Source organism: Trachypithecus francoisi, unplaced genomic scaffold (genome assembly GCF_009764315.1).
Source record: "Trachypithecus francoisi isolate TF-2019V2 unplaced genomic scaffold, Tfra_2.0 Lachesis_group3, whole genome shotgun sequence".
Lineage (NCBI taxonomy): Eukaryota > Metazoa > Chordata > Mammalia > Primates > Cercopithecidae > Trachypithecus > Trachypithecus francoisi.
The window spans coordinates 130,117,134-130,145,025 of NW_022681468.1; the positions used below are offsets into that span (position 1 = coordinate 130,117,134).

The 27,892-nt window shown below is 38.2% G+C and overlaps 1 protein-coding gene across 3 annotated transcripts; it reads left to right on the top strand.

Moving 5' to 3' along the window:
* Positions 1-27,833, top strand: BNIP2 (BCL2 interacting protein 2). Of its 3 annotated transcripts, XM_033189904.1 has the most exons (11): positions 1-531; positions 6,056-6,162; positions 8,626-8,693; positions 9,164-9,340; positions 10,841-11,017; positions 15,320-15,422; positions 16,734-16,865; positions 18,038-18,124; positions 18,448-18,546; positions 19,297-19,332; positions 22,973-27,833. In XM_033189904.1, the coding sequence occupies exons 1-11, from the start codon at positions 319-321 to the stop codon at positions 23,022-23,024; spliced, it is 1,251 nt and encodes a 416-aa protein (XP_033045795.1). In that variant the 5' UTR covers positions 1-318; the 3' UTR covers positions 23,025-27,833. The 3 variants fall into 3 exon arrangements, with proteins under 3 accessions (XP_033045795.1, XP_033045796.1, XP_033045797.1); XM_033189905.1 differs by lacking the exon at positions 19,297-19,332; XM_033189906.1 differs by lacking the exons at positions 18,448-18,546; positions 19,297-19,332.
* Positions 27,834-27,892: the final 59 nt, after the last annotated feature.

The following is a 27,892-nucleotide window of genomic DNA, read 5'->3' on the forward strand; positions in this document are numbered from 1 at the left end:
TTATTGATATCCATAATTTCACCTACTGTAATGATCAATAAAGACAGGAAGAAAGAAAACAAAAATAACTGAGACTACCGGCCAGTCTCCCTGCGGACAGCAATGAGTGAAGAAACGCCTTGAGGCGCAGTAACGCCACCAATAAAGAGTCGCCGCAACGGTTCCGCCCAGAGGCAAGCAAGGCCCACCCCTCGCGGGCAGGCGCGAGCTCTAGCTCGTGAAGTCTGAGCGGGTGGGGATAAGCCGTGTGGGTTTCAAGAAGACGCCACGCCTCCACCGCCACCACGCCTCCGGCTGCCGCGCCCGGAGGAGGCCGGGATGTTATCACTTCCGCCGGGGCCTCTCACTGCGTCCGGGTCAGCTGCTGCCGCCGCCGCCGTGCCGCTGTGGCCGGGGGATTGGGCTGGGGTCTCCACCGCCGAGCGAGGGGAGCGAGCTCCGCTCGGCGCTGCTTTTTGCGACCTGGCCGTCAGCCCCACGTCGCCGGCCTGGAGGGGCGAAGAGGACGAGGGGGCCAAGGCTTCCTCCGGGGTGAGTGCGGCCTGGGAGGACTTGGCACGGTGGCTCCGTAGCTGGACTGGGAACCGGCCTAGGGGCGTAAGTCGGTCGGGCGCGTGCCCACGACATCCGCGGAGAGGAAACCCAGAGAGTTATCCTTGGTAGGGGGGAGCCATAGAACCTGCTCGGAAGGCGCTTCCTGGATCTCCGCCCAGTTTAGGTCCCCGCCCTTGGCTCGAGTCCAGTTTGTATTTGGCAGTTTGGCCCCCCCACCCCACCCCTTTTCCGTTTCTGGTAGTTGTGCTCGGGATGGAACCTTGCCCCTTCTCCACTCCTTTTTTACCCTGGTGTGGGTGAAGTGGCGGGGCTACGATGCTTCAGTATTTATGACCAGCGTCCGTCCTGGTGCAGAACAAAGAAAGTTGGACCTCTGGTATGCCTCGTAACCTCGGGGAATAGACACGGAAGCAGCCTAAGTAATCAGGGCTTTAATAGATCTTCCCGAGTACGCTCAACCAAATATAGAGTGTACGTCAAAAGCCGAGTCCCCGCTTGAATCTAGACACTACCTTTTCTGTTTAAATACCTGGCAAAATGATTTGGATTTCTGAATGCATCTCATGTCTCTGGAGTTACTTGTTTGTGTGTCCTGTGAGCTCCTTGAGGGCACAGCTTTTGCGGTGTTGGTCAAGATAGTCACAGTGCCTCCTATTTATTTAGTTGAATAAACTATGTGATTGCATTTTAGTGTTGCTTTTTTCATTCTCACCTTCTCTTGATTAGGATCTCTATTTCACCTAATACCTGATTTCTTATTTTCAATTAAATGTAGTTTTTCTAACATTTTATAGGAATCTCTGCCATTGTAGAAACAAATTCTGTGATTTGTAAATCGCTGTTTCCTCAAAATTACAACTGATATTACCCAGTTAAGTTACCCCTGCAGACTAGTTTCTTGATCATTTTGCACATATTCTTAGTTCTTGTTGTTTTATATTTTCTCTAAACTCTATTCCTAGTCTTCGTAATCTCTAGTGCAGCCCAACACTATCGGGCTTAGACAGGAAGTGTGACAGATCCACTTCTGCAAACGGAACTTGAACTAGATTATCGTTAAGTCAGTGCTATTATGGCCTTCAGGCACTACAAGACCTTCGAAGCTACGTGCAACCAAATCAGGCATGACAGGCTTATTCTATATAAAGTTGCCAGTGCACTGCTGACGGTGTGCTATATTAGAAACAGTTCTGGACTAGAGATGGAGACCAGGATGTAGTGTCATTGCCTCATATATAAGATACAATGATGATAACACAAGTGTCATGCATCCCAAAGTTGCTGGTTGGAATATGAGATGATGGATGTGAAAGTGGTTAGTAAATGTGAAAAGCATTCTGGAAAAGTTCTGTTCATTCTGTCTGGGGTAATGCTGGTAGAAGGAGCAATGGGGAGAAAGACGTCAGAGAAAGTATATGTAACCAGATCTAGTAAGTTACCAGGCTGATAGTAGATGAAAGATGTCTTGTTACTTTGGGTGGCCAAGGTGGGCGGATCACCTGAGGTCAAGAGCAAAAAATGATAAAGCAATGAGATGAGACAAGCCTGGCCAGTGTGATGAAACGCCATCTCTACTAAAAATACAAAAATTAGCCAGGTATGGTCGCGAGTGCCTGCAATCCCAGCTGCTCGGGAGACAGAGGTACAAGAATCGCTTGAACCCAGGAGACGGAGGCTGCAGTGAGCCGAGATTGCAGCACTGCACTCCAGCCTGGGCAACAGAGTGCGACTCCGTCTCAAAAAAAAAAAAAAAAAAAAAAGATGTCGTGTTATGTTTACATCTTATAAAGCAGAATACTAGTATAATGTGACAGTAATATTCCACAATTATAGTTTTTTATTGCAACTGATATTTGTAACTACAACAAACTGAGACATCAGTTAGTAGACTTTATCTTTTTAAAGGTCACAGTGTTTTCAGTATGTTCTGCATAGTAATAATAAATGTAACTTTTGTAGGTGGCACAATCATCTTTTGCTATATTTTCACAATTTTGAGAGAAGTCAGCACCATTCTAGTTTTTCCTCTAAATTTTGTGTTAACGTTTATTTTATTTTATTTAATTTTTTTGAGATGCGCTCTTGCTGTGTCGCCCAGGCTGGAATGCAATGGCACGATCTCGGCTCACTGCAACCTCTGCCTCCCAGGTTCAAGCGATTCTCCTGCCTCAGCCTCCCTGATCACTGGGATTACAGGCCAGCGCCACCACTCCCGGCTAATTTTTGTATTTTTAGTAGACATGGGGTTTCACCATGTTGGCCAGGCTGGTCTTGAACACCTGACATCAGGTGATCCGTCCGCCTCAGCCTCCCAAAGTGTTGGGATTACAGGTGTGGGCCACCACGCCCGGCTTGTGTTAACATTTCTGATAGAGCATCTCATTTCATTGTTTAAAAAGTATATACACTCAAGGGAGCAATGAGAAGCACACATCTAGGATTTTTTCAAGGATGTTTGGTGATCTAAACGTACAGGCTGTTCATTAAAAAGTGAACATAAGTGTTTAGGATGAAACCTTTTATTTTAAATGGGGAAGTGAAAGGCTTGCCTGGGCATTTCCATATGCCTACTGTAATTGATTTCGACATAAATGGTTGTTACTGGCACCTATTGCAGCAGCAGTGTTAAAGTACGTATAGTAAAATCACCATGTATAATTGTGTTATAATTAAACAGTTCTAATGTGATCTTAAAAAAAAAATTGTAGAGGCAGATCTCACTATGTGGCCCAGCTAGGCTTGAACTTCTGGGCTTAAACCATCTTCCCACCTTGTCCTCCCAAGGTGTTAGGATTACAGGATTGAGTCCCTGAGCCTGGCCTAAATGTGATCTTAACATTTAATTTTTGCTTGTGTTGCTAAACTGCCTGGGAAAAGCTTCTTCATCTTGGTTGGATTTATCAGTACTCGTCCCCCTTGAAGCGATGTCAGAAGGAATCAATTGTCTCTTTGATTTTTAACCTAAGATAAACAAGTGCTTTGAATTTAGCTTTATGACTACAACAGGTAAGTGGCATAAGTAAGGATGTACCACCACTACCAAGAGTCAGTCTACTGAGAAATCAAGTTATTCCTGTGCCAACAGGTTATTTTAACAAATATCATCTTAAAGTGTTATTTCCCATTCTAATTTACTAAAAAAATTTGAACAAGAAATGGGAAGCAACACAGTTAACTTGTGAGTCAGCAGTATCCTGATTTGCCTCAAAGTGGTTGTGGTTATATTAACTGCTTTCTTGTTGGTTTCCTGTTCTTAACAGCTGCTTGATGATAAAGTGCTTCCAAGGAACAGTAGTCCCTCAATTGTTTAAATTGTTTTAATCTACCCAGTGTACTTTTCCCCTAAAATTCATGATGAAATGGTAGAGTAAATATCTATATCTCTCTCCTCATGTTCTGTTTAGATAATTGATTATCCTCAAACTAAATATCCATGTCTATCTGCTGAGGTATTAACACATGATTCAATATGATACTAAGGTAAAAATGGAATAAATTGGCTGAGATAGCTGAAAGACTTGGGCTGTCTTTCAAGGAGCTATTTGATTTTTGTTGTTGTTTGTTTGATTTTTTGAGACAAGAGTCTCCCTTTGTCGCCCAGACTGGAGTGCAGTGGTGCAATCTCAGCTCACTGCAACCTCCGCCTCCAGGGTTTAAGTGATTCTCCTGCCTCAGACTCCCTGGTAGCTAGGATTACAGTCATGCACCACCATGCCTGGCTGAATTTTTGTATTTTTACTTTCTACTTTTTCAAGCAAATAAGTTGGTGTGGAAAAGTCAGCATCTACCAATTTTTTTCTGTGCTAACAAGTATATCATCAAACATTGAAACCTTTTGGGGATGTTTAAAACCTTCTCTTAAGTAAAAATTCAAACTGGGCAGAGAGGCTTCCAGTCTTGGCAGAGATACAAATCTAGTTTACCTTGTGAAATCTAACACTTCAGGGCATTTCCATTGTAATTTTGTTGTTAAAGAACATAAGGCTTTTTTCTATATATCTTTTTGCATCTTTTGAATGTTGACGTAGCAGACAAGACAGGTATAGAACATGACTGCATTTTTCTTTTAGAAGACTGGTTGATGTGAATGACTGGCTTAATTGATTTTATTTAATAAATATCTTTTAAAGTCATAGTATAGTTTTAAAAATCAAATGGTGTAGAAGGACTTACTATGAAAAGTATTAGTCATTTTCTCCATTTCACCCTCTTTCGTCTTCTGCTGGTTTTGCTCTGTCACCCAGGCTGGAGTTGCAATGGTGTGACCTCAGCTCGCTGCAACCTCCACCTCCCAGGTTCAAGCTATTCTCCTGCCTCAGCCTCCCAAGTAGCTGGGATTACAGGCACCTGCCACCACACCCGGCTAATGTTTTTGTATTTTTAGTAGAGATGGGGTTTCACCATGTTGGCCAGGCTGGTTTTGAACTCCTGACCTCAAGTGATGCGCCCACCTTGGCCTCCCACAGTGCTAGGATTACAGGCATGAGCCACTGCTCCCAGCCTGGTGTCAACCACGTTTAACTTTATTTTTAGTACTGTTAGTGATGCTCTGTATCTCTTAAATATGTTAATGCAAAAAAAAAAAAAAAAGAAAGAAAAGATGTTACTGCTATTTATTAAATAACTTTAGACATCTATTGACTTGAATGTAAATGAACTAAATACTCATGTAATACCTCTTTCCTTCTATCATTTTCACTGTTTTGTTGCATTGTTAATCAGTTGATCTTTCCCTTACCTAAACTTCTGTTTCTTACTCCAGCACCAGAGGGAGCATCTCTGGATTCTCACTTTTAAAATGAGGATATGGGCACTCACATGATTCCTTGGAAAAACTAAGACTAAAGTTCATGGCGTATGTTAAAATATGTAGTTGCATAAAGAGACATTCACCAAGTTCATTGTTTGAAAACATATGCCAAGCTATATGAGAAGCACATAGTATAGATAAGAAACAAAAGATAGCATAGTTCGTTTACAGGACAAGTTACTGAATAGACTTCTTTAAGTGGCTCAGGAATTGTGGCATCAAATTGTTGAGAAGAAAATGTAAAAGCACACCAGTTGACCCTGCTGAATCATGAGTTTAAATATTATTTATATACTATTGTTTAGAATCAACCTCTATCCAAGGGACAGAAAATTTAATTATGAATCTATAATAAAGAACATTTTTATTTCTTACCCCACTTCAAATTTTTAATATAATCCATAGTATGAAATATATTTTAAATCATAACCTGAGATACTATACATGCAACTGAAAACAAGTATTTTCACTGAACAATATCCTTACTATAAGCAGTACTTAACTTTACCAGAATATATGTGGTCTGAATATTCTCTTTTCTTAAAAAAAAAATGCAACCCTGTAAATCAATTTCATGACCAGACCACTGTACTGAACCTCAAGTATGAACTAATATGTAAGATTATTGCGCCTTTTCGGTGGATAAAAAGTAAAGTAGAAATTAAGTTAAACACTTTTCTCTCTTCATAGGACATTGGCTCTCTGGATTATCAAGAGTTTGTAGTTGACATTGAATCCAGGCTGAGGATGGAAGGTGTGGAACTTAAAGAAGAATGGCAAGATGAAGATTTTCCGATGTGAGCAATGCTTTTAAATGAAAACAATTTTAGAGTAAAACTTCAGAAGTTGTTTATCGAGATGTTATTTTTTTATTTTTACTTTTTGAGAAGGAGTCTTGCTCTGTCACCCAGGCTGGAGTGCAGTGGCACAATGTCAGCTCAGTGCAACCTCCACCTCCTGGATTCAAGCAATTTCTTCTGCCTCACCCTCCCGAGTAGCTGGGACTATAGGTGTGCGCCACCACACCCGGCTAATTTTTGTATTTTTAGTAGAGACGGGGTTTCACCATATTGGCCAGGCTGGTCTCATACCTCTGACCTCGTGATCTGCCTGCCTTCGCCTCCCAAAGTGCTGGGATTAGAGGTGTGAGCCACCGCACCCGGATGAGATGTCACTTTTTAAATGGAATATTCGGCTTCTTAAAGAAACTCAGTAATACAAGGTGATCATTTGATACTAGGAAGTAAAAGTTTCTTTTCAACAGTTAGATTGACTCTCTTGTATCTTCCTTTCCATCCAAATATATATATAAACTTGTGTAATCTTTCATTTTTGTTTAGGTCGTTTAAGTTTCCAAATTTTTGCTTTTATAATAAAGTGTTTTAATGTTTGTGTTTTTTTTTTTTTTCCTTTAAGCAAGGTCTGAGGGATTGCTCAGAGAAGGAGGTCTTTAGTTGTCTTTTAAAATTTTATTTAATTTTGTGGCCAGGTGCGGTGGCTCACACATGTAACCCCAGCACTCTGGGAGGCCGAGGTGGGCAGATCACTTGAGGCCAGGAGTTTGAGACCAACGTGGCCAACATGGTGAAACCCCGTCTCTACTAAAAATGCAAAAAATTAGCCAGGCTTGGTGGCGCGTGCCTGTAGTCCCAGCTGCTTAGGAGGCAGAGACATAAGAATTGCCTGAACCCAGGAGGCAGAGGTTGCAGTGAGCCGAGGTCACACCACTGCACTCCACCTTGGGTAGCAGAGCAAGGCTCTGTCTCAAAAAAAAAATAATAATAATTTTGTGGATCCCCCTGCCCCCCGCAAAAAAAAAAAAAAAACCTTACTAAGTAAATTATTAAGGATTTTCTAGCTCATCTGGCCAGCCACTTTCACATGTTTGCATTTGTATTTACAATTATATTGGTACCAGGTAGGCTGATGAAAAAGAGAGCAAAGGCAGACCTTATGTTTAAATAGCGCTTCCATCCCATAGTGAGCAGAAGACATCCTAGTGCATAATCAGGTGCCTTAGTGGTTGGATAGCTTAGCAGTTGGACAGCTGATAGGAGACTTGAGTCACTGTTGCATATGGTGGTGATAGTACATATAAGAATGCTGATCTCAGAAGAATTGAACTATCATCACTGTAGTCTTATTGTGAGTAAAAATTGAGCTTCATACATTGCATCATACATCACATTGTATTTGTGCATTTCAGTCATATTTATTTAAAATTGTTACATGGTTTTGTTTGTTTGTTTGTTTTGTTTTGTTGTGTTTTTTTTGAGATGGAGTCTTGCTCTGTCGCCCGGGCTGAAGTGCAGTGGCCGGATCTCAGCTCACTGCAAGCTCCGCCTCCCGGGTTTATGCCATTCTCCTGCCTCAACCTCCCGAGTAGCTGGGACTACAGGCGCCCGCCACCTCGCCCAGCTAGATTTTTGTATTTTTTTAGTAGAGACGGGGTTTCACCGTGTTAGCCAGGATGGTCTCGATCTCCTGATCTCGTGATCCACCCGTCTCGGCCTCCCAAAGTGCTGGGACTACAGGCTTGAGCCACCGCGCCCGGCCAATTGTTAAATGTTTTATAATAGGTGTGCATAGGGAATTTATATCTACTTTTATGTGTTACTTATATGTAATAAGTGTATAAGTCAGCTCTGATAGTCAGAATTTTTACTTTGAAAGTGTAGCCAGGCATAGCAGCTAACTCCTATAATACTAGTGTTTTGGGAGGCCAAGGCAGAAGAATTACTTGAGATCATCCTGGGCAATATAGCAATATCTTGTCTCTACAAAAAAGCTTTAAAAATTAGCTGGGCATGTTGATGTGCCACTGTAGTCCTAGCTAGTCAGAAGGCCGAGACTTTATCTTACACACTGCTAGGCTGGGCACAGTGGCTCATGCCTATAATCCCAACACTTAGGGAGGTCAAGGCAGGAGAATCGTTTGAGCCCAAAAGTTCGAATCCAGCCTGGGCAACATAGCAAGACCCTGTCTCTACTAAAAATTAGCCAAGCGTGGTGACACGCACCTGTAGTCGCAGATACTCGGGAGGATCTCTTGAGCCCAGGAGTTAAGGCTGCAGTGAGCCATGATTGTGCCATTGTACTCCAGCCTAGGTGACAGAGCAAGACACTGTCTCAAAAACGACAACACTGCTTTATTCCATTTTCCAAATACTTATTTCTATAAGCTGTATGTTTAATAGATTGAACTTCAAAAAAAGTTCTTTCGTAATTTCTTGGTTAAAAAGTATACCTGTGTCTTCTAGACCTTTACCAGAAGATGATAGTATTGAAGCAGATATACTAGCTATAACTGGACCAGAGGACCAGCCTGGTAAGAGCTTGACACTTATTTTCAATTAAATTATGGACTTTGTGTTATTTTTTTAAAACACATTTTTTTGTCCAAAAAAACAAAAAACTTGAGTTTTTATTCCATCATAGAAGTCAAAGTATAAGTTGAACATTGAGGAAAGCATTTTTAGAATGCTTTAAAAAATTCCAAAAATATATGCTTGGTTTTGGGAAAGTTTTACAGTAAAGGGGTGGAGGAGATCATTTTTAGTGGTAAGAGGTATCTATAAGGTCTGCGTCTATTTAAAAGACATTGATGCTTTATTGATCTCTTGCCAACGATGGAGAAACAACAATGATCAGAATAAAAATTTTGTGAATAGGTGCTTTGAAGTTATGTTTAATTAATATTATTTTTCCCAAGAATGAAGTAGTTAAATTTTTTCTTATTCAGCTTTAGCATCTAAGCATTCCTTATTACATATCTTTTTCTTTATTTTCCAATTCCAGGCTCACTAGAAGTTAATGGAAATAAAGTGAGAAAGAAACTAATGGCTCCAGACATTAGCCTGACACTGGATCCTAGTGATGGCTCTGTATTGTCAGATGATTTGGATGAAAGTGGAGAGATTGATTTAGATGGCTTAGACACACCATCAGAGAATAGTAATGAATTTGAGTGGGAAGGTAAATGTTTCACTCTTTTTAATCTGATCTTTATTAATGTATTAAGGGATTTTGTTTGAAATATGTCATTCTAAAGTTCATATATTTGTTACTAAGATACAAAATTCTGCTAACACTTGAATATTCTCAAGGACTTCAAAACTCTGTATATGGTAGATTACACCAGTGGCTTTTTTCACTTCTTATTTGCCCAGCACTGTCATGTTTTATCATAGTTGTTTCAAAAATATTTCTTGATAATTATGGCATGCTCTCTTTCAGTCAATCAAGTAGGAAACTTTTGAAGAGACATATAGTTAACAGTTTGTGGGAAGGGAGTTCTGAAAGGAGGCGTTTGCCTTTGACTTTTTAAGTAGACTTGCCTGACATTACTCTACTTTGTGAAATGACCAACTTAAATTAATGTATACTTTAGCCCCCAAACCTAGTATTCCTTGTTATTTGTGATTCAAAGGAATTGTACTGTTTTACTTTGCATGCTTTCTTTAATTAGAAAATTGTCTACAGTATTTTATATATAGTTGTTATAATTTTTATATGTTTTTTCAACTTGAAAATGATTTTTTTTTCAAAGTAGTGTTTAGCATTCAGTATTTTACTGTAATAAAGTGTGATGTGCTATATTTTTGGTTTCTTTTTTCTTTCTTGTTTTACTGGTTCAATGAACAGTCCAGTAATAAGCAATACTTTATAAAGATACTGAAATAGTTTTGTGCCTATGTGTTTTGTCTCTTCTTTCTTTAATGCTGCTGTAGTCATTTCCTGGAAGGATATTTTCCGTTAACAGCTTTGTCTTGGAAACAACTAACATACAGTAGGTTTCCCCCTCCCCCCATCTTTTGGTAAGGACTATAATACTGAAATTTTGAAAATTATTACTACATTAAAAATCAGCTAAACTGCAATCTCAAAACATAAATTACACTTAATCATTGGTGCTTATGCTCTGGCTAATGCTAATTTAAATGGACTTCTGCATGTATACTTCAAAATATTATAAATACATTTCTGCTTTATAAAACTGATCAAATGAGAAGTGATCACTGAGTAGTTAACCACTTCCTATCTAGTATTACAGTTAATTTATGTGCTCAACAACAACAAAATTGGCTCCCAGATAGCTACTTGAAGTAACCTATAGTCGTAACTGCCAGGGAGAATATTGTAACAAGTTGAATCTGGAAAGGCATTGTAAGGCCCGTGTACTAAGATTTTGATGACTCTATGAATTATATTTTCTGAACTTGTGGCTATACATTGCACTATGATTAGGTGGTTTTTGCTAAATTGGGCAATAAAAAAAGTTAACCACGATTTCCAAAGACATAAAATGGCCTCATGTTAAGAATAAGCCTTTTCCTCCATTATGGAAGAGATATTTAAAATTGCACAGATGGTATAATGAAAATTCTCTGTAAAATCTAGATAGTAAAGTGGTTAACGTATAATTTGATTTTTGTTGTACAAAATTTGTGATTCAAAAACTTTTTATTTTGACAGATGATCTTCCAAAACCCAAGACTACTGAAGTAATTAGGAAAGGCTCAATTACTGAATACACAGCAGCAGAGGAAAAAGAAGATGGACGACGCTGGCGTATGTTCAGGATTGGAGAACAGGACCACAGGGTTGATATGAAGGCAATTGAACCGTATAAAAAAGTTATCAGCCATGGGGGTAAGAGTTACTGAGCATTTTTCAGATTGTTTAATGTGGTATCAGAATTCTAAATACTTTTAGAAACTCTGCCTAGAGATATTATGTAATTTTGAAAGAATAATAAGCATTTATCATATCATTTTAGAAACATGACAGGTTTGAAGTAAAAGAAGAAAAGTACTATTTTTTTTTCTTTTTGCTTTTGAGATGGAGTGTCACTCTGTGGCCCAGGCTGGAGTTCAATGGCGTGATCTTGGCTCACTGCAAGCTCCACCTCCTGGGTTCACACCATTCTCCTGCCTCAGCCTCCCGCGTAGCTGGGACTACAGGTGCCCACCACCAAGCCCAGCTAAATTTTTTTGTATTTTTAGTAGAGGCGAGTTTTCACTGTGTTAGCCAGGCTGGTCTCGATCTCCTGACTTTGTGATCCACCCGCCTCAGCCTCCCAAAGTGCTGGGATTACAGGCGTGAGCCACCACGCCCGGCCAAAAGTACCATTTAAAAATGATTATATACCTCAGTAAGTTGAAAAAGTATAAAAGAATTTGTAGTGAAAACTGTCAGGTTGGGCATGGTGGCTCAGGTCTGTAATCCCAGCAATTTGGGAGGCTGAGGCAGGAGGATTACTTGAGCCCAGGGGTTCAAGTCCAGTCTGGGCAACATAGACCTCGTCTCCACCCAAAAAAAAAAAAAAAAAATGCCAGGAATGGTGGTGTACACCTGTAGTCTCAGCTACTTAGGAGGCTGGGGTGGCAGGAAAGAGAGCTTGAGCTTGGGAAGTTGAGGCTTCAGTGAGCTGTGATCATGCCACTGCACTCCAGTTTTTTGTTTTGTTTTGTTTTGTTTTTTGACCCTGTCTCAAAATTTTTAAAAAAAATTTTTTTTTTAGCTGTCTCTAGGCTACCCAAAACTGGGACTGTACTTTCTCCCTAATTTATAAACAGTGAAATGCCCTGATCTTAAGTGTACAATTCAATGACTTTTGACAAATACCCATATAACCATATATACCCATATATATAACCCACACCCCTAAACATATACATTTTCATTGTCCCAGAATAATTCTTTAATACCCCTGCCCAATGAATACTCACCTTGGTAGCCACTGTCATATCTACCCCCTGATTAGTTTTACCTGTTCTAGAATTTCATACATAGTAACTAAAATCATCCTATGCACTCTTTTGTTTACTTTTCAGCATGAAGTTTTTGAGATTCATCCATGTTGTTGCACGTATCCACAGTACATTCCTTCTTATTGGGGAGTAGTTTACCATTGCATGGATAAACCATAATTTGCTTATCCATTTTTTTTTTTTTGATGTGCGTGTGAGTTGTTTCCAGCTTGGGCTATTACAAACAAAACTGCTTTGAGCATTCTTTTAGATGTCATTTATGGATATAAGTAAAACTTGGACTTTTTTTTTTTTTTTTTTTTTTTGAGACAGACTCTTGCTTTATCACCCAGGCTGGAGTGCAGTGGCGTGATCTTAGCTCACTGCAACTTCTGCCTCCCTGGTTGAAGGGATTCTCCTGCTTCAGCCTCCCGAGTAGCTGGGATTACAGGCGTATGCCACCACGCAAGCTAATTTTTTATATTTTTAGTAGAGAAAGTGTTTCATCGTGTTAGCCAGTATGGTCTCGATCACCTGACCTCATGATTTGCCCACCTCAGCCTCCCAAAGTGCTGGGATTACAGGCGTGAGCCCCTGTGCCCAGCCCTAAAGCTTGGACTTTTTAACCTTAACTCTTAATGTGCCTTAAAATCCTGAACAAATTTTTTTTTCCCTTTTTTTTTTTTTTTTGTTTTGTTTTGTTTTTTGAGACAGAGTCTCGCTGTCACCCAGGCTGGAGTGCAGTGGCACAATCTTGGCTCACTGCAACCTCTGCCTCCTAGGCTCAAGCGATAACGCCAGCCTCAGCCTCCCAAGTAGGTGGGACTACAGGCACGCACCACCATGCCCGGCTAATTTTTGTATTTTTAGTAGAGACGGGGTTTCACCATATTGGCCAGGCCAGTCTTGAACTCCTGACCTTGTGATCCACCCGCCTCAGCCTCCCAAAGTGCCTGGATTACAGGCATGAGCCACAGCGCCCAGCCCAAATTATTTTTTAATAGAGAACTCATTCACTCCGCATTTTTATAGAGTACCCACTTTCCATACTTATGGGATATACAAAAATACAAGGCTTAAGTCCCTTCCCTTAAGAAACAAGAAAAGCTATAAAAGTTTAAGTTATAAATCCTTTGAATCTAACGGTACCATATATAGAAGTTTACCTAGGCACACTGTAAATAGTGCTAGAATGTTAGTGGTAAGTCAGAGCACAACTCACTGTAGAGCATGTTATACTACCTTAAATCCTCCTAACACAGGACGGAGCGGCACATGGGTCAAGCAGATTGATTTTTTTTCAGAGTCATTTCCACTTAATTTACCACTTACTTTAATGCCAGATGCATTCCCCTGCTTATTTCTACAGTCTTCATTCATCTGAAAGCAAATCACATGAATATTTGTAGTTGCATTCTTCTACCTAATTTAATCATACTCAGATGAAGAAAACGACATAATCTGGATCAGGAAGTCCACAGACATATATTATTCAGCTAGTTCACTGGAATGAAATTATAAGACCTGATTTATGACTTCAATCTCTTCTTTCAGAAATAGCACTTTTTTATAGGGGAAAATAAGACCACCTTATTTTATTGCATTGTCACACTTAATATATTTTGTGACTGAGTGATTAAGAAAGGTAGTGAAGATTCTGATGTTCTTGAAATGTTCAAATCTTTTCACATGCGAATTTGTGAACAATAGAAATGAAGGTTAAAGCAGAAGTATTTGCTACTAAATATGGGCTTAATATCTAAAGAGCACAGTTGAAACATACATATTTTAGTGCTGTTTTCCATTACTGAAAATTATGTCAGAGATGTAATTTAGTTTTTGTTTTTTTTGAGACCCAAGTCTTGCTTTGTTGCCCGGGCTAGAATGCAGTGGCACAGTCTTGGCTCACTGCAGCCTCCGCCTCCCAGGTTCGAGTGATTATCCTGCCTCAGCCTCCTGAGTAACTGGGACTGCAGGTGCACACCACACCCAGCTAATTTTTTATATTTTTAGTAGAGACGGGGTTTCACCATGTTGGCCAGGCTGGTCTCAAAACTTCTGGCCTCAAGGGATCTGCCCACCTCGGCCTCCAAAAGTGCTGGGTTTACAGGCATGAGCTGCCACGCCCGACCTAATTTAGTTTTAATGTCCTAAATTCTACAAAATGCTAGCATTTTGAAATATAAAACTTACCTTTTAAAAATCACTCACTTATGGCTCTGGTGATGTGGCTCATGCCCACGCTTTGGGAGGCCAAAGGAGGAGGATGGCTTAAGGCCAAGAGTTCACGACCAGTTTGAGCAACACAGTGAAACCCTGTCTCTACAAAAAAATTTTTAAAAAGTTAACCAAGCGTGTTTGTGTGCGCTGTATCCCCAGCTCCTCTGGTGGCCGTGAGGTGGGAAGATCCCTTGAGCCCAGAAGTTCAAGGTTGCGTGAGCTGTGATTGTGCCACTGCACTCCATCCTGGGCAACAGAGCAAGATGCTATCTCTAAAAAAAAAAAATTTTAAATTAAAAAGCACCCACTTTGCCGGGCACAGTGGCTCACGCCTATAATCCCAGCACTTTGGGAGGCTGAGGCGGGCAAATCACGAGATCAGGAGTTCGAGACCAGTCTGGCCAATGTAGTGAAACACTGTCTATACTAAAAATACACAAAAAATTAGCCGGGCAGAGGGGCATGCGCCTGTAATCCCAGCTACTTGGGAGGCTGAGGCAGGAGAATCGCGTGAACCCGGGAGGCAGAGGTTGCAGTGAGCCGAGATCGCACCACTGCACTCCAGCCTGGGCAACAGAACGAGACTCCATCTAAAAAAAAAAAAAAAAAAAGGACCCACTTTAACCATAAGCATAATGTAAATAAATAAAAATACATTGCAGATGCTGTATTGTGTCTATATTGTATTGGGTTATATCACTATATTTGTCTACTTGATAACATAGGGCTGGCTTTTTAAATATGCTAATTCAAGTGGTCTTGGGTTTTTTTGTGACCACCGACCTTTTTAAATTTTGCTGTTCTCTTTTTGAGAAGAAGAAATTAAAATTCTATATAAGACCATATAAGATTTACAAAACATACATTTCATACAGAAGTTTGTGAAAAACTCTTATTTATAATTTACCAATCATACAGATGTCTTCTAAAAATGCATAAGAGTAAAATCATGCGGTGATACTGTCTTTGGTTTCTTTTTTAGGATATTATGGGGATGGATTAAATGCCATTGTTGTGTTTGCTGTCTGTTTCATGCCTGAAAGTAGTCAACCTAACTATAGATACCTGATGGACAATCTCTTTAAGTAAGTATATATTTAACAAAAACATTTGGACAGAATTTTGAGCTAATTAGATCTATACCTTAAGAAACTTAACCTTTGTAAAAATTATAAATATCCCAGTTCTTTGGGAGACTGAGGTGGGCAGATCACTTGAGTCCAGGAGTTGGAGACCAGCCTAGGCAACATGACAAAGCCCTTTGTCTACACAATCAGAAAATTAGTCAGGCATGGTAGTATGGGCCTGTAGCCCCACCTACTCAGGAGGCTGAGGTGGGAGTATCACCTGAGCCCATGAGGTCAAAGCTGCAGTGAACTGTGATTTTGCCACTGCACTCTAGCCTGAGTGACAGAGTAAGACCCTGTCTCAGAAAAATAAATATCCCGGATCTTTTCAAGTGCAAGTTTGTGAACAACAGAATGAAGGTTAAAGTAAAAGTATTTGATACTAGATACAGGACTAGATGAGTCCTTATTCTTTGATATGATGAAATAATAGTTTTCCAATTCAAGAGAAAAATTGTCATTTTAAAACGGGGAAATATATCTCAGATTATTTGTTCCAACTTTGTTTTGTTTTGTTTTGAGATGGAGTTTCACTCTGTCACCCAGGCTGGAGTGCAGTGGTACAACTACAGCTCCCTGCAGCCTTGGCCTCACGGGCTCAAGCCATCCTCCTACCTCAGTCTCCCTAGTGGCTAGGGACTACAGGCACATGTCACCACATCCTGCTGACTTTAATTTTTGGTAGAGACAGGGTCTCACTGTGTTGCCAGGGTTGCTCTCAAACTCCTGGGCTCAAGTAAGCCACCTTGCCTTACCTGTCCCAACTGTTTTATTTTACATTTGCAGGCACTGTAAGTGTAAAGAAGTGATTTTTCTCTCAAAATCATGTGGCTAAATTACATTTACCCCTAGAAGGCCAATATAACTGAGCCGAATCAGTTCTATTTCCACAAGGTCATTCTATTTCTCAGGTTAGTGGCGTTTTTAAAAACCGTATTGTGGAAAGTTTCAAACATACACAGGGATAAAGAGAAGTATATCAGATCTTCATGTATCAGTCACTTCAACAGTTACCTATTTATACTTTGTTCCCACTTCTAACCCCCAGTATATAATTTTAAAGCAAATCCCAGAAGCAAATCATCTAGAAACATTTCAGTATATATCTCTAAAAAATAACTTTTAAAAATAATCATAATACAAGCTAATGCAGTTTGAGCATTTTCATTGTAGGAGAGAGGAGGGAATTGTATAATTGTATAATTTAGAGAACCTAGTTCAGTTATGCACAGTGATTTTTAAGGCTTAAACTTAATTTGTTTTTTACAGATATGTTATTGGCACTTTGGAGCTATTAGTAGCAGAAAACTATATGATAGTTTATTTAAATGGTGCAACAACTCGAAGAAAAATGCCCAGTCTGGGATGGCTCAGGAAATGTTATCAGCAAATTGATAGAAGGTAATACACATACAAGTTGAAAGCTAGTCTGATAAATTTTTATAATGGCTTTAGTAGATCAAACTTTGTTTTCTGTTGCTTTTTTTTTTTTTTTTTTGGGGGGGACGGAGTTTCGCTCTTGTTGCCCAGGCTAGAGGGCAATGGCACGATCTTGGTTCACTGCAACCTCTGCCTGCCAGGTTCAAGCGATTGTCCTGCCTCAGCCTCCCAAGTAGCTGGGATTACAGGCATGCACCACCACGCCCAGCTAATTTTGTATTTTTAGTAGAGATGGGGTTTCTCCATGTTGGTCAGTCTGGTCTCGAACTCCTGACTTCAGGTGATCCTCCTGCCTTGGCCTCCCAAAGTGCTGGGATTACAGGCATGAGACACAGTGCTCAGTCTTTATGTTTCTTAATGATGCTTGTTTAGTTGTAATCTTTCTTTGGAACAAGTTTTTGAAGCGTATTGTCTTGGAAATTAGTCATTAGTACTTAATGGAAGGAATGTGATCTTCCAATTGGTTTGATCTTGCCATGGCTAATTTAAATCAAGTCTAAATTTGACATTGGCTAGCTCTTGTGATTATATATGTATCTCACTTTATGTGTGAAATATGCATAATACAATAAGTTTTTATTTAGTCATTTAAAAAGAAGAGGTCTAGGATAATACCTTTAATATTTAATCAAAACTTTAAATTCCTTGAGAATAGGAGTTAGATCTGATTTGTTTTTGTTCCTGTGGTCTTCTCCACTCACATTTCTCTGCCTCCACAGTGCTTTTCGTGATTTTGAAGAACTTAGCACCAATTTCTCCCTAGTCTTGGAAAATGAGAATAGTTTACTTTTACATTCAGTATGGCCTCTTTCCCTGGTTGACAAGAGTCCTGAAGACAAGTGAATGTGTATGCTAGGAGACGTTTAATAACAGGCTATACTATGGACATAAATTTGGCCAAATAAAGTTCATTTCATAGCAGTAGGAGGGACCATCAGAATTCAAGAGTCCTTTTTCCTGTCTACAGGGGTATCATACCTAAATGAGAACTCTTGGGTGAGATTTTTCAACTATTATTTTGTATAAAGTTGCACATATTTATTGATGTCTTGACTTTTAGCATTAGAATTTATAGAGATTTTTAATTTTCTTTGTGTATCTGTTTTTTTTTTTTTTTTTTTTATTAACTCCAGGTTACGGAAAAATCTAAAATCCCTAATCATTGTACATCCTTCTTGGTTTATCAGAACACTTCTGGCTGTTACAAGACCATTTATTAGGTAATTTTTGAGAGCCATTGACTTTAATTTTATTTTTACTTTTTTTCATTTATTTTTAGTTAACACATAACTAGACATATTTATGGGATATAGAGCTATATTTTGATATGTGTATACATTGTATAATGATCAAACCAGGGTGATTAGCACATACATCACCTCAGACATTTATCATCTTTTTGTGTTTTGAACATTCAAAATGACATGACTTTTTTTTTTAAAATTCTTACATTTGTATATAAGAAATTTTTGTATCTTGTAAACATTGTATCCATTGTATTTGTCAGAAATATGGAGGTAATTATGTTTATTTTCTTCCGTAGCTCAAAATTCAGCCAAAAAATTAGATACGTCTTTAATTTGGCAGAACTAGCAGAGCTTGTCCCCATGGAATATGTTGGCATACCAGAATGCATAAAACAGTATGTTTTGTTTTATTTCCTTAATTGTATTGGGTCTTAATATTTTGATGTGCAACGGATAATACTTTTCAAAACTCATTCTTTATGTATTTTATAACTCTGTGTGTGTGTGTGTGTGTGTGTGTGTGTGTGTGTAACAAAGAAAAAGAGAAAGAAGCCATTTTCCCACACCATCCCCATAAGTTAGCATTTTCTTCAGGCTGTCAGTTGAAGAACTAGGATAAATTATTTCTGGTTGTGATTCATGTTACACTTTTTAGACTGGTTATAATCTAAGAGATGATTTTTCTAATTGATGAGTACTAAAGAACATTCTCCAAACTTGAACATGGTGCTCAACAAATTTGAGTAAACTCATCATGAATATTATTATTGAATAATTATATATTGCTAAATAAATAAAAATATTTAAATCATCATAACCTTAATGTTTTCCAGTGACTGAAATTTTGTTCTGATTATCAGATTCACATTCTTCCCTGTAACTTCTTGGACTTGATAGAAGGCTGTTAACATAAATACCTGAGTATTACAATGCATGTGGAAAAGTTTCTTTGTTCTGCTCACATGAGGTTTTACTCTATTTAATGTGTGAAAGTCAGATTTATTAAGTCAGTTTTTACTTTCTACATCATGTATTAAATATTTTTCATTTTGCTGGAAAATTTAAATGGGTTTAAGTACCTTTTTTCAAGTTTTTATTCATTTTCATAACATGTATATTTACTGAAATAACTCTTCCCTACAAAGGTATGAAGAAGAAAAGTTTAAAAAGAAACAAAAAAGGTATATGCACACCTTGACTGGGTTGCATCTAGACTAGTCCATTTGCATTGCAGACTAACTCTTCCTTATTGGTTGGTTAGCTTGTAGACAAAGATAACAGCATTTGTAAATATAAACGTACTCAACTTCCAAATACAGGGTGAACCCAGAGTTCCTAAGGCTGAATATGACTTGGATTCACCCTGTTTTATTGCCATATGTGATGCCAATTAAGACTTAAAGACCACGGACCCTTCTCTCTCCTTCTTTCTAAGTAGTAATGGTGAAACCACAGAAATTACTAAAAATGGTATTTGGAACACCAACTAAAGACTTTAGTTGTTTCACCATTTTCTTTAAATCGCTAACTTGTGCTTTTGAAATATTTTTGCAGACTTTTTCAAAGCTATCCATTTATTTCCCTGGGGTTGATTATTATATTTGCAATGCATATATTCTTTGGCTAACCAACATTGATTTCCTTTTACGCTTAAATTAAATGGCTTGCTAACCAGTCAAATTCTACATGTGATAAAATACCTAAAATCTCAGTGTCCCATTTAACAGTTAAACACTCTGCTTTCTATTTTAAATTTAATTTTGAACACTTCTGCTTTGAGCATAACAAACTATTATCTATTGATACCTTGACATAGATGGTGAAAGAAGGCAAGGGTATAAAATACTTAAAATTTTATATAATAATTTAGAAAAATGTAGAATTTGGATCTAGTTTGTTAGATCTTTAAAATATTGGCAGTTAAATTAGCAAAACATAGTTTAATGCAATCTTAAGAGTTATGGTGAGAGATTTATATGTAATTATCTTGACCATTCTAAGGAGCCAACTGTAACTAACTGGAACATTCTTAACTATGAACACATTTTGTTTCTGTTGATGAGTGAGAATTCAGTAGGCTTTGTGATAGAATCAGTTTTACACTTCTATATGACACTTCACAGTTTAACCAACACTTTAACATAAATGTAGACAGTGATTTTAGATCATGCTGATTTCTCATTCCTTTCTAGGCATTACTGTGCATCTGACAGACACGTGACTGAAATTAAAAATATGATCTGTAATTGTAGAATATTTTGAAGCCAGCCGCTTCATAGATTTCACAGTGAATTCCTTTGTTGATAAAATGTGCTGTATTAAGCCTTTTTTTAAAAAAGTTTTTAATGCTGTAAAGTAATTTAGACATCAGAAAAAAATATGGAATTTGTACTTTATTTAAATGTATTGTTTGAAACCGGTCACTATTTTATCTTGAGTTTTTTTTACTTGTGTTTAACCATAAATATAATTATTACATGTATCTTTCAAAAACTTTGTGGTTTCTGTAGTTTTTTTAGTCTTAATAATAAATTTTTGTCAATCTGAAAAGGATAAAATTTAATTTTTAAATTAAATTCAGATAGGCATGTTTTGTTTTGAGACGGAGTTTTGCTCTTGTCACCCAGGTGGGAGTGCAGTGGCCCAATCTCAGCTAACTACAATCTCTGCCTCCTGGGTTCAAGCGATTCTCCTGCCTCAGCCTCCCACCACCATACCTGACTAATTTTTGCATTTTTAGTAGAGACCAGGTTTCACCATGTTGGCCAGGATGGTCTCGAACTCCTGATCTCAGGTAATCTGCCCGCCTTGGCCTCCCAAAGTGCTGGGATTACAGGCGTCAGCCACCACACCCAGCCTAAACCAAACTTCACAGAGGCTAGGTACAAGGGAGCTTATTTAAGGTGACAACTCCATGATATGATAAGTACTGGTGCTAAGGAAAATACAAAACTATGAGTCCCTATGGCAGGTTTTTGGGGAGCAGGGGAAGAAGGGGTAAAACCATTTTCTTGAAGGGCTTGTGGGGAAGAGGGTTGAAGAAATGTTAACAACAGTGAGATCCAATGTCCCCAGTGATAGAAGGAGGATAGCAGTTTTAAATGTTTCTTTCAAACAACTGGATGCAAGTGTGGCCATGCAGATACAGATTGTTAAAATGTTTCAGGGGAGTTTAAAAATAATTATGAAATTAGTTGGTAAGGAAATTTCACATGTTAAGAGGATTTGATATATTTTGCATGCCTTATCAGAAATATGTACATTCCAAATTTTTTATAACAATATTTAAAATATTTTAAAATGTTACTTTGGCTTTACCACAGACCGGGGCTTTTAGGTCTGTTTTACTAATATTCAGGTGGACATAGTAATGGGTGATAAGAATAAAAACATATGAAACATGTTTTTCTATATCTAATACCAGATTGTTTTAAAGGTCCCTGCATCAGTTATTCAGACCACTACAAATGTAATAGTAATAGACTGTTTGTTATCTTTGAAAGGTTGTCTGTAATTATTAAGTGGTAATTATGTAATCCTTCTAATCCCCACATGCCTAAATTTTGATATGACTGATGTCCAACCCACCACTAAATAAGTTTTTTGATGGGTTTTTGTTTTGTTTTGTTTTTTGAGACAAGGTCTTCTCTGTCACCCAGGCTGGAGTGCAGTGGTGCAGTCTTGGCTCACTGCTGCCTCCGTCTCCAGGGCTCAAGCAGTCCTTCCACCTTAGCCTTCCGAGTAGCTGGGACTACAGGTGCATACTACCACACCTGGCTAATTTTTATTTTTTGTAGAGACAGAGTTGTGCCATGTTGCCCAGGCTGGTCTCGAACTCCTGGTCAAGCAGTCCGCCCGCCTCGGCCTTCCAAAGTGCTGGGATTACAGGTGTGAGCCACTGTGCCCAGCCAATAATTAATTTATATTTAGATATTTTTGAATGTTAAATTCTTTTTTTTTTTTTTTTTTTTTTTTTGAGACGGAGTCTTGCTCTGTAGCCTGGGCTGGATTGCTGTGGCCGGATCTCAGCTCACTGCAAGCTCCGCCTCCCGGGTTTACGCCATTCTCCTGCCTCAGCCTCCCGAGTAGCTGGGACTACAGGCGCCCGCCACCTCGCCCGGCTAGTTTTTTTGTATTTTTTTAGTAGAGATGGGGTTTCACTGTGTTAGCCAGGATGGTCTCGATCTCCTGACCTCGTGATCCGCCCATCTCGGCCTCCCAAAGTGCTGGGATTACAGGCTTGAGCCACCGCGCCCGGCCGAATGTTAAATTCTTAAGGCTTCATACTGTCAAAACAAATTTAAGGCATTCACAGACTGGACTGTGTACCAATAAGTTTTGGAGAATAATTATGGGTTCTATAAGGATGCATTTTTTTATCACTGGGTTTTAAAATATTGATTGATCAATTGGTGGCATTTGTGGCACTTTCATATTTTAGTTAACAGAATCATTTTTGAGGGAGTTGTTTTTCCTGCCAGTTTCTTACCACCTGGATCCTCACCACAGCCAAGTTACCGGTCAAGATTTTAATATGCCACGTAACTTGAACTTCTAAGAAAGTTTATATGCATTTGTATGTAAAGTATTTTATAATCTTTAAAGAAACAGCAGTCACATTTCTTGCCAGAGTCCCCCTGCCTTTAAAAATTCTCTTTTCTGATTGGGGAAATGATGTCTGGTAACTGTTTTTACTATGTCTGCTTCTTTGCAAAGCTTCGTCTTTAACAGAGTAATATTCTATGCTAAAATAGTCATTATTTTTAGAAAGAAAATTGTTCAGATGCTGGTTTCTCATTATATATATTCTTCATTAAACAGAGTTGATCAAGAGCTTAATGGAAAACAAGATGAACCGAAAAGTGAACAGTAAGTTTGGCACCTAGTCCAAACAAGACTGAAGAATGTGCTGATGGAGCAGTGCTGTTTTTGCATTCATAATGCATTTATTGGCCCATATTTTTATGTAACCTGTTACAAAACCAACTTGACTTTTTCATAATGGACTTTTGTATTATACAAGGGACTGTTCACTGCTGTATTGGTTTGCAAATCTCTTGAATTTAGCTCTTTAATAGCTAACTGTATTATTATTTTATATTTTGTATTGCTAAATAGCAGAGAACTACACTATATAAAGCAGTTTTTGCATTTGTTTATTGAATGATGCATCTTCCGTGAAATATTTATATGCATAAATGGCAAGGGAAAGAAGTAATATATATTTTTATGTTATTGAGCAATATTTTTTAATGTGTACCTATCTTATGGAAGAAATATGCAGATAAATAAGACCATGATTTTGTAAAGTGCATATTAGAATTTTTGTTTTTGTAAATGGTTAAATACATTTCCTGGGTAACTTAGAAAATTAAGTTTCTCATAAGGCAACAGACGGTTAAACTGATTCTCATGAATACCCAAAGATGATGTATATAATCGAAGTGTATTAGTACCATCCCAAGATTTTTTTCTTATTTAACATATATTGTTTCATAATTCAGCAAGTACAAATGCAAGCAAGCGCATTGCACACTGTTTCCTTTTTAAACTTAAAGACAAGTCAAAAAGCCATTTTTAGAACTAAAGGATTTAAGAGGCTAGGAATTGGGGTTTGTGTATATGTATATATGGGACATTTTATCTTCTGGCCCCAAGTCAGAACTTTATAAAAATCTTGAGTTTGTTCACTAATGTGAAATAAGCTATGTGTCCAGGGTATTGCTCCCTGAGTGTGTGTGAGTGCTGAGTAGCATTGCAGAGAATGTGATGAGTTATTCACTGTCACAACTTTTTCTATAGAAAACAGGGGCTGCCTTTTAAACTGCTCTCACTGTGGGCACTTTACCAAAATACTTCCATGTCAATTATTTGAACTCAGTAGTTGTTTGACCTAGTTAGCTCTGATGTTTATTCAAGTTTCTATGAAATCGTTTTTGACAATACTGTAAATTAGGTTAATTTTGTAAGTCTGAGAGAGCATCATCATATTGTGCTGTTTTAGGTAACACATTTGTTACAAGCATTTAAACTGTTTCATTGGGTAAGTACCTTTATATTGAAATAAATTGTGTTTGTGCCTCCAAACAAAGTTTAATTACCAACAAAATTATTTCAAAAACAACAGATTGATCTAATACTGTGTCATTTACTTGAAAGACTCATATACAGCTGATAAGCATAATACCTTCCAAATTTGAAGGTCATGGCTACTCTTCAACCCTTCCTGTAAGGTATTTTGCAAAACAGTGGCCTAGGGTAGCAAAATTGAAGTGGATGTGAGCTAACCTTGTAGGATTTATTCTATCCTAGATTGAACACACATGTGGCTGTTACCATTGTCATGTACTTATAAACCTTCTGTTACAAAAGGGAACTTTCCTATACTTTTTGTCCTCAGTCCTAAACTTGGCATGCTAACTTAAAACCAGTTCTAAGAGAGAGATGCTGGAGGATTCCCAGGATGAAACATTCCTCAGCAGCCTCCTGACTTAACCCGGATCCAGCAGCTCTTGGCAGATCCTGAACTAATGTCATTACAGTGAATTGAGCCAAAACCATTATTGCTTGCTCACATCTTAGGAACACTTTTTGTTGAAGAAGCAAACTAACAGTAACAAGTTAGGCATTCCTTCTGAATTTACCATGTGAGGATTATGTATAAACAATTGTATTGAATTTGTCATTAGATTCTATATTGGTAGACGATTTAACGTAGTCTTTCATCTATACATCTTTACCTTGCTCAAAATGGGCTGAGGTTTTTAATAGGTGGTTTTCTACCACATTAAGTACTTGGTTCTTCAGTTTAAAAAATACGAAGAATAACTTCAACTCTTTTTTGCGTTGTTTTGATTTTTGATTTTGCAGTCATTGTTCCTAGTGGTAGATACGTGTTGCAAAAGTGATGTTTTTCTGAATTTTTTTTTTAAAAGTAGAAGAAGACTGTTCTGTTAACCATTAAAATTCAGAGACAACAGTGACAACACCTGGGATATAATGAAAATGAGGTGCTGTGAATCAGTGAACTAAAGGGATACCTGCTTTAACCTACACCTGAATGGAATGTGGTATAGAGATGTACCCACAATAAATGTTTTATAAGATTTAAGATCATAACTAGTAGGTTAGAGGAAGAGCACTTAATAAGTCTGTTGTTTCTAATCTATAGCTATGCAACATTTTCCCATATTACTCCATTTTAATTTCCCATTACTGACTGAGGTGAAAGGATATGTGATTGTACTTTGTATCTTTCTGTTGGGATAGTGGATCTAATTTAACTGGCTTATTTTGATGCTTCTGTCACTAGGCTCTAAGTGCCCCTTTTTTAGTCAGAAGTTTTTCATGTGAAATAATTTGATTCTGTGTTCTGCTTGATCATACTCTTAGGCAAGCACCAAGGGAAGATGTTCTATTCACCCCACAATTTAAGCTTAACAGTCTAACTCAGAGGGAGATATGAAGAAATATGATTCTAAGTAGGGTCTAGCAGAGTCATTGGAAAGTGATAAAACTAGGAAGTAAGAGAAAGCAAACCTTTATAAAGGGATAAAGACATAGCTGTCACCTAATATGCCACTGTATGTGTGTCCTCCTCTTTTTTTTTTGGAGACACAGTCTCACTCCATCACCCAATCTGGAGTGCAGTGGCACGATCTTGGCTCACTGCAACCTCTGCCTCCTGGGTTCAAGCATTTCTCTTGCCTCAGCCTCCTGAGTAGCTGGGATTACAGGCACACGCCACCATGCCTAGCTCATTTTTGTATTTTTAGTAGAGACAGGGTTTCACCATGCTAGGCTGGTCTCGAACTCCTGACCTTGCCATCTGCCTGCCTCAGCCTCCCAAATGCTGGGATTACAGGCGTGAGCCACCGCGCCTGGCCACGTGTGTCCTTTTCATATCTCACTCTTGCTGAACATTGATTTACTCTTCCAAAATGGACTTCACTAGTAAGTGCACTGAATACTGAAATATGCTGATTGGCAAGCATATATCTGTAGCTAGAATTTTTTCAACCATAATTCCAGCATTTAAAAAGGTAAGAGATCTGCTTATTGATAGAAACCTTTTAAAAAGACTGTATAACTTTTCTATTTGGCCGTTTATGTGAATGCTCAGGGAATTTGGAAATGTGTTTTATACAGAAGTGGCTTTTTATATTTCTTCAAGTGATAAATTAGCATTAGGACATATCAGATAGAACAGGCCAGTTTCCTGATGAGGTTGGTACAGATGTGACAGTAGGTTCATCCTTCCTTTTCCCATGTTATATGCAGAGAAGTGTTAAACTTGCTCAAGCGAACGGGAGTAGGAGATAAGCTGAAAATAGAGATTGCTACACCATTCTATTTTGTTTTCATGCCTGTTTTTTTCTCTAATCCTATATGGACATTTGAGAAATGGACCACAAATCTGAGCGGGATACAGTAAAAGGTATTAATGTATGTACTTACAAGTTAGGCCTATTTTGCTGTTAAAGAGTCTGTCTTGTCATAGGTCATAGGAAGTGTGTAGTTTGAGTTGCTGGGAGAAAGAGTCAAGAACTTAGACTTGAATGGGAAGGCCAACTGGTGATGGAAGTGGGGTATTATTATCTACTCAATGTTCTAAGCTAATACAAAAGCATTACCTGGCAAGCATCCCCCTCTGCCCTTCTTGAGATTCTGAATGAATTTAGAATCAATGTTCTAAGCTAATACAAAAGCATTACCTGGCAAGCATCCCCCTCTGCCCTTCTTGAGATTCTGAATGAATTTAGAATCAGATCAGTGGTGAGACCCAGTTATGTCACTTTCCTTTGAAGTTCTAAATGATAATTGAAATTAAAGTAGTATGGCATGTTTAACAACAGTAAGGAGTGTCAATAAAATTTAAATATAACAGTTTGTTGCAACAATTTATAGTAGACCTACTTATATTTTGAGAACTAAGTAAAATGCTTTGAAAAGTTCACATAAAGCACTTAAGCACCAAATGAAAATGATTTTGTGCTTTCAAATTAATGATATTAGGCTTGTAGGATGTCTTAGAATAAAACATGATTCTAAGACATCCTACAAGAAGTTAAAACATTTGCATTTTGAAATTTGTATGCAGTTTGGCTAAGGGGGAACTTGGAAATTTTTATGCAGTTTGGCGAAGGAGGAACTTGGAAAATAACATGCATCAGCTTCTACACAGCACTTTTTGTATGTGGACTTTGTAAAGTTTAATGTCCCTTTAACAGTTGCTTGTTTGTTTGTGTAAACCTAGCTAGTAAATATTGATAGTGTTCAGGGCCACTGACTTGCACAGCCCTTGGAGCACTATTCGCACAGAACACAATTCAGAGTTTGTTAAGACCTTAACGCACTTTGATATCTATTTCCAAAATACTTTTGTTACCACAAGTTCATTACTGTCATTTAGACAAAATTAATGTACTGTGATGTTTTCCTACTCTTAGGATGATGTTGCCCGGCCTAGTACTGTCATTTTACATTGTGAGAAATTCAGTTCTGATGTCTGTGTGTGCAAGATATTAATGTGGTCCCTGTAAGAAATACTAGAGTTGGTCATGATTTTCTAAGGAGATGTAATATTTTCTTTGACCTGTTAGGAATATAACTTGTGTCTTGATTTGTTGCACATCATATTTTTTGCAACATTAATGAATTTAAATAAATTAATTGGAACGTTCGTCTTTGTCTTTTTATCACATTTTTCTTTCATTATGCTACTAAATTTTTGCTTTGAAT

Excerpts from the sequence above, each read along its gene's own strand:
- BNIP2 (XM_033189904.1), top strand. The coding sequence starts at position 319 with ATGTTATCACTTCCGCCGGGGCCTCTCACTGCGTCCGGGTCAGCTGCT. Across the intron at positions 9,341-10,840 it reads TAATGAATTTGAGTGGGAAG|ATGATCTTCCAAAACCCAAG; the intron begins GTAAATGTTTCA and ends TTATTTTGACAG. Across the intron at positions 18,547-19,296 it reads ATACCAGAATGCATAAAACA|GTATGAAGAAGAAAAGTTTA; the intron begins GTATGTTTTGTT and ends TTCCCTACAAAG.